The sequence below is a fragment of the Rana temporaria genome, chromosome 7, assembly GCF_905171775.1.
Source record: "Rana temporaria chromosome 7, aRanTem1.1, whole genome shotgun sequence".
NCBI classification, from domain to species: domain Eukaryota; kingdom Metazoa; phylum Chordata; class Amphibia; order Anura; family Ranidae; genus Rana; species Rana temporaria.
The window spans coordinates 10,103,950-10,110,987 of NC_053495.1; the positions used below are offsets into that span (position 1 = coordinate 10,103,950).

The 7,038-nt window shown below is 49.6% G+C and overlaps 1 protein-coding gene across 1 annotated transcript; it reads right to left on the reverse strand.

Annotated features, from left to right (window-relative positions):
* Positions 1-1,466: 1,466 nt before the first annotated feature.
* Positions 1,467-5,745, reverse strand: LOC120945027 (transmembrane and coiled-coil domains protein 1-like). The gene is made up of 2 exons (XM_040358857.1): positions 5,576-5,745; positions 1,467-3,484 (listed from the first exon to the last, which is right to left on the reverse strand). The coding sequence occupies exons 1-2, from the start codon at positions 5,624-5,626 to the stop codon at positions 3,170-3,172; spliced, it is 366 nt and encodes a 121-aa protein (XP_040214791.1). The 5' UTR covers positions 5,627-5,745; the 3' UTR covers positions 1,467-3,169.
* Between the last annotated feature and the right edge of the window lie 1,293 nt (positions 5,746-7,038).

Here is a 7,038-nt window from a genome sequence, read left to right on the forward strand (position 1 = left end):
CTAATATATATATATATATATACATATAGACTAGGACCAATTATTTTTATTTTTTTTAAACAGGATCTGATTAACCTACCAGCATGTCTTTGGAGTGTGGGAGGAAACCGGGAGTACCCTGAGGAAACCCGCACAGGCAGAACATGCAAACTCCAGGCAGATGGCGTCGTGGTCGGGATTCGTACCAGTGACCCTTTTGCTGCTAGGTGAAAGTGCTAACCACTACGCCACTGTGCTGCCAGTGCGATTTGAGCCCTATTCATTCTGCATGGGCTCAAATCGCACCGCAAAAGGTATCCGTTTTAGGGCGTTTGCACGTAACGCTTAGGATCGGTCAGGCCTCGACAAAATCCGGGCGCCAGGTCGCAATTGCGACAAGAAATTGTGACCTATACTTCATATTCCCATCGTACACTTTCCTGGATCTGCTCTTGGGTTTGGGTGCTCGTAGCAACAACCAGCTGGATACCGGTACACGTTACAGTAGGAATATTTGTCAGCACACCATGGAGCGACATAAATAGCGTCCAAACGGATGTTTTATTGCATGATCACAACACAAAGAGAGTGCCCTTTGTGACCTGGCTCCTGGGGAAGCTTAGGGCTGCAGAAGGCCGCAAAGCAGCGGTCTCAATTACCGGCCGGCGCGCGATCGCGGCGGGCCCGCTCCCGCCGGTAATTGAAGCCGCGGCTTTGCGGCCTTCACAGAAGGAAGCTGAGGCCTGCAGAAGGAATCTAGGAGTGGCCATCTTGTGGTGGTCGTTGGCATTACAGGTTACATTACAAACAGCAAAAAACAGCAGTTCTAATGAGTAATTTTTCACTGTTTTCACTGCCATCTCCTTCCCTCTAATTAGAACCCCCAAACATTATATATATTTTTTATTCTAACATCCTAGAGAATAAAATGGCGGTCATTGCAATACTTTGTCACACCGTATTTCCGCAGCGGTCTTACAAGCGCACTTTTTTGGGGGAAAAATACACTTTTCTTTAATAAAAAAAATAAGACAACTGTAAAGTTATCCCCATTTTTTTTTTATATTGTGAAAGATAATGTTACGCCGAGTAAATTGATACCCAACATGTCACGCTTCAAAATTGCGTCCGCTCGTGGAATGGCGACAAACTTTTACCCTTTAAAATCTCCATAGGCGACGTTTAACATTTTTTACAGGTTGCATGTTTTGAGTTACAGAGGAGGTCTAGGGGTAGAATTATTGCTCTCACTCCAACGATCGCGGCGATACCTCACATGTATGGTTTGAAATACCGTTTACATATGCGGGCGCTGCTCACGTATCTGTTCGCTTCTGCGCGCAAGCTTGGCGGGAACGGGGCGCGTTTTCGGGCTGGCTGCTAGATTCCAAGCAAATTTGTCAAACCCTGGTATCGGTGCATAACCTACTTCATTGAATGACCCCAAAGAGAGAACATATTTAGAAAAATAAAAGAAAGAGACACACTTTTTAGTTTAAAAACATTACTCATTTATTCAACGAGCCCGCCCCTCTCACTCCAAATAATATTAATTCAAATATTAAACCTCCTGGTGGAGATAAAACACTTACAGCAATGGTACCGAATCAGTACTGCTTCCAAAAAAAAAAAAAAAAATCTCCCAACTACACCAACAGCGCCCCCCAGTGGCTCTCAGCAGCATGAGCATCTCAAAAAGTGCGGCCAGTTGTACACGAGCCGCTCTCGGCCAGAGGAGCTGCACGACCCCCCTGGACAGATGACGGCTACAATACTACTTAAAAAATAAAATAATAATAAAAAAGTTCAATAAAAACCGTCCCTAAAATCCGGCCCGCTGTTTTTTGTTTTTTTCAATAGCGCGATGATGCAGTGGGGCCACAGTGGAGACAAAAAGACTAGGACCCCGGGGGGCCCCATGGACGTTGATGGGTCTTGCCCCCCCTTTTAGGTTTTCCTGGCTGTGGCGTTCTCTCCGGACGCTCCAAGCTGGACAACTTCGCTGCTGCTGGAGTTCCCATCTTTGAAATCCGCGCCTATAAATACTGCTCTCAGTTTGTACAGAGGGGGGGAGGGGCCAGGAAGGCAGACGCTATTGGTAACATCCTGAGCAACAACAAAAAAGGGGAGGAGTCAAAGCTAAAAATGTAGAGACGGCATCGCAGGTACAGCAATCTCCACCCCCCCCCGCCCCTCCCCCTTTTGGAGTGAATAGCGCCTCAGATTGTCCGCCGCCCGCCGCTTAGGAATGTGCAGCGGCCGGAGGTTTAGTGCTGGCTCAGCAGAGGGGGTGCAAAATAAAAATAAAAGGGTTAAGGTGAGGGGGGGCTTAGGTGGGAGAAAGTCCAGAGTTTCAGAGTAAAAGGCAGTTTTTGGACCCCCCCCTTGGTACCACCTTGTTGACCCTCAAAGGTGCAGAAATGTCCGGCTTCCCCCTCCCCCACTCCCCTGGGATACAGAAGCAGTAAGGCACTTAAGTAAAAAAGTTGATGTTTTTTTTCCGGGTTTAGGCAGAAAGCAGGTCGCTGTGCCTTATTGCCGCAATGCAAACTGTCCGAGCTCCAAAGGGGGGGGGCTTCCGGAATTTCTTGTTAAAGTCAGAGTTGCCCCTCCCCCCCAACTTTTTTTGTCGCAGACCCTGAAGGCACAGTACTGAAAGTCCAGGGAGAGTGGGGGGGGGGGGGGGGGTGAGGTTTTGGCGCCAGGGGAGTGAGGTCTGAGCAAGGGAAGTTCCAAGTAAACGCAAAGGGTGGGGGGGTCCAAGGGAAAAATTTAAAAACAACGCAGTAGTTCTCCTTCAGTCGACGGGCAACAAAGCGCCCAAAAATAAGTAAAAAGTTCACAACTTCTTTCATTCTATGTAAACAGTACACTCTCGCCACCCCCTCTGCTTGCCCCAATGACTTCCAACTTCTAGAGATTGTGTTGGGGGGGGGGGGGGGGGGGGTTGAAAGCGCCCAATGCAGCGCCCAATGCAGCGCCTTCCTGGGTTGTAAGGCGTGAGGAAGGCGGGGCCAGTGCGAAACGGCAGGTTCCCAACACTTGAGTTGCCACGGATAAAAAAAAACGGCATCACCGCCGCACCACCCCCCCACAACCGCCGCCCATTAGGCCGATGGGCTCTTCTTGTTTCGCAAGACCGAAGACCGTACCCACTTAAACTTCACAGTTTGTGTCGGGGGGAGTGCGGTTATCTCGGGGGCCACAGTAGTCGTTCCAGATATTCCGAGAGGGAATCCGAGTGTTTATAAAGCAGAGCGGCCACCAGGACTAGGAGGAGCGTCCCTAACGTCCGACTGCGAGTCTTTAGTAGCGGGACCACGCAGTTGGCCACGGTGGAGACGAAGACTAGGACCACGGCCATGAGCGCCAGCAGGATGTTGATGAGTTTGCCCAGAAGGTTCCTGGCCGTGGCGTTCTCCAGACCCTCCAGCTGGACCACTTGCTGCTGCTGCTGCTGGATTTCCATCTTCGAAATCCGCGTCTGGCAAGCCTCTAGCGCCTCCTGCAGGAGAGATGGAGAAAAAAAAAAATGGGTCACCTTATGGCTCGGCTTAAAAAAGACATCAGTGAGGGAAACAGACATAGGGTGGTTTTGTAGCTGAGAGCAGAGGTACAGCGAGGGGAAAATATTTGGATTTGAAAAACTTTTTTTTTTTTACTTTCTGCAACAGTATATAACCTATCCAATAAAAATAAAAAAATTAAACCAACATGGCCTCCGCCACCTTCCTACTGCGGGGTGTACCAACATGGCCTCCGCCACCTTCCTACTGCGGGGTGTACCAACATGGCCTCCTCCCCCTTCCTACTGTGGGGTGTACCAACATGGCCTCCGCCACCTTCCTATTGCGGGGTGTACCAACATGGCCTCCTCCCCCTTCCTACTGCGGGGTGTACCAACATGGCCTCTGCCCCCTTCCTACTGCGCGGTGTACCAACATGGCCTCCTCCCCCTTCTACTGCGGGGTGTACCAACATGGCATTCCCCCCTTCCTACTGCGGGGTGTACCAACATGGCATTCTCCCCTTCCTACTGCGGGGTGTACCAACATGGCCTCCTGCCACCTTCCTACTGCGGGTGTGTACCAACATGGCCTCCTCCCCCTTCCTACTGCGGGGTGTACCAACATGGCCTCCTCCCCCTTCCTACTGCGGGGTGTACCAACATGGCCTCCTCCCCCTTCCTACTGCGGGGGGTACCAACATGGCCTCCCGCCACCTTCCTACTGTGGGGTGTACCAACATGACCTCTGCCACCTTCCTACTGCGGGGTGTACCAACATGGCTTCCTCCCCCTTCCTACTGCGGGGTGTACCAACATGGCTTCCTCCCCTTCCTACTGCGGGGTGTACCAACATGGCCTCCTCCCCTTCCTACTGCGGGGTGTACCAACATGGCCTCCTCCCCCTTCCTACTGCGGGGGTGTACCAACATGGCCTCCTCCCCTTCCTCCTGCGGGGTGTACCAACATGGCCTCCTCCCCCTTCCTACTGCGGGGTGTACCAACATGGCCTCCTCCCCTTCCTACTGCGGGGTGTACCAACATGGCCTCCTCCCCCTTCCTACTGCGGGGTGTACCAACATGGCCTCCTTTCCTTTCCTACTGCGGGTGTACCAACATGGCCTCCTCCCCCTTCCTACTGCGGGGTGTACCAACATGGCCTCCTCCCCCTTCCTACTGCGGGGGGTACCAACATGGCCTCCTCCCCCTTCCTACGGCGGGGTGTACCAACATGACCTCCTCCCCCTTCCTACGGCGGGGTGTACCAACATGGCCTCCGCCACCTTCCTACTTCGGTGTGTACCAACATGGCCTCCGCCCCCTTCCTACTGCGGGGTGTACCAACATGGCCTCCTCCCCCTTCCTACTGCGGGGTGTACCAACATGGCCTCCTGCCCTTCCTACTGCGGGGTGTACCAACATGGCCTCCTCCCCCTTCCTACTGCGGGGTGTACCAACATGGCCCCCTCCCCCTTCCTACTGCTGACGTCCAGCTTCTTTCAAAATGTAACATGCAAACCGCATCACAGATGTCAATATACTACCGGTATATTTATTTATATACACTCACTTCATTGCTAAAATTACTCTGAAATTCAAGATATAGCTGGGTGTAGTAAGATGTCCGCTGCCGCCTTCTGACTGCAGGTGTTCTGCAAGATGAACAAACCTGGCAGCGGTGGAACGCATGCGCAGCCGACGGAACGTCACTCCCATTACCTAATCTGATGGGTTTTGCCATTTTAATAGAACACCGGCCAATGGATGTCTGCTGGCACCCCGCTGATTGGCTTATGCTGCGATCTATCACAGTACAGGTGGTGCACCCCCCCCCCCCTACCCAGAAAACCAGAATCATGTGTATATAGGGGATTCTGCATTGCCGCACCGTAGCAGTAAAGCGACAGCGGCGCCGTCGGCAAGTGGTTAAGCGATATTAAACCCCGCCTCCTGTTACTGAAGCCTAATAGGATGTTATTTCAGAGACCACACCCTCTTTGTAAAGCCTCACATACAAACACTCAACTTTAAATTCAATAGTTGCCAGAGTTTTTTACTTTTAGGATCTCCGCAACATTTGTCGCGTCTTACCTGGATATCTCGCGCCCTCTCATACGATTGGTAGGCGATCTTCTCCTCCATGCTGGCGAGCTCCTGCTTCAGGTGTGATGATCTCGTTCTGATGGAGCTCCGTGAGGTCGTTCAGTTGCTCCTCCAGCCTCTCGCACCTGATGGGGGAGAGAAAACACAAAATGTCACCGGCGGGATTCCTTTAGTATTTGCTTTACAATCACAAAAAAATTGTAATGCTTCTTATAATACAAAAGATTTCTTCCTAAAACTGAAAGGAGTTTCAGAAAACCTTGGATCACCTAGATCAGGGGTCTTCAAAGTACGGCCCTCCAGCTGTTCAGGAACTACAATTCCCATCATGCGAGTCATGTCTGTGAATGTCAGTGTGTTACAATGCCTCATGGATGTGTAGTTCTACAACAGCTGGAGGGCCGTAGTTTGAGGATCCCTGCCCCTAGATCATGTGTCTCATACACAAGGCCTGCGGCCGATTCCAGCCGCAGAGAGAGCTCGTCTTACACCACCCCCCCCCCCTCCCCAATCTCAGCAGTCAGCAGCAGAGAGGAGGACAGAGGTCCCCCCGCCCCCCTACAGTTAGAAAACACAGATGAGGTCATACTTAACCCCTTCAGCGCCCCCCTAGTGGTTAACTCCCAAACTGCAATTGTAATATTCACAGTAATCAGTTGCATTTTTAATGCATTTTTTGCTGTGAAAATGACAATGGTCCCAAAAATGTGTCAAAAATTGTCCGAAGTGTCCGCCATAAATGTCACGGAAAAAAAAAAACGCTGATCGCCGCCATTAGTATTAAAAAAATAATAATTAACAAAAATGCAATAAAACTATCCCCTATTTTGTAAACGCTATAAATTTTGCGCAAACCAATCGATAAACGCTTATTGCGATTTTTACCAAAAATAGGTAGAAGAATACGTATCGGCCTAAACTGAGGAAAACTTTTTTTTTATATATTTTTTGGGGGATATTTATTATAGCAAAAGTAAAAAATATTGATTTTTTTTTCAAAAATTTTCGCTCTATTTTTGTTTATAGCGCAAAAAATAAAAACCGCAGAGGTGATCAAATACCACCAAAAGAAAGCTCTATTTGTGGGAAAAAAAGGACGCCAATTTTGTTTGGGAGCCACGTCGCACGACCGCGCAATTGTCAGTTAAAGCGACGCAGTGCCGAATCGCAAAAACTGTCCGGGTCCTTTACCTGCCTAAAGGTCGGGTCTTAAGTGGTTAATGTAACCATATTGCCTCGCTTCTCTTTTATACTTGGTTGTGACACGACGCTACTTGTATATCAAGTCAAAAGTTATTAAAAAAAAAAACAAGGTTTTACTGTATTGTAATATTTCTCATTTACACTTATGACACCGGTGTGCAAGGGGCCACAAATAGTAAATCAATGCAGTTAAATAAAAATGTTCTATTTTTGTTTTACTGCTGAGTGCTCAATGCTGCAATACTGAG

Excerpts from the sequence above, each read along its gene's own strand:
- LOC120945027 (XM_040358857.1), bottom strand. The coding sequence starts at position 5,626 with ATGGAGGAGAAGATCGCCTACCAATCGTATGAGAGGGCGCGAGATATC. Across the intron at positions 3,485-5,575 it reads AGAGGGCGCGAGATATCCAG|GAGGCGCTAGAGGCTTGCCA; the intron begins GTAAGACGCGAC and ends TCTCTCCTGCAG.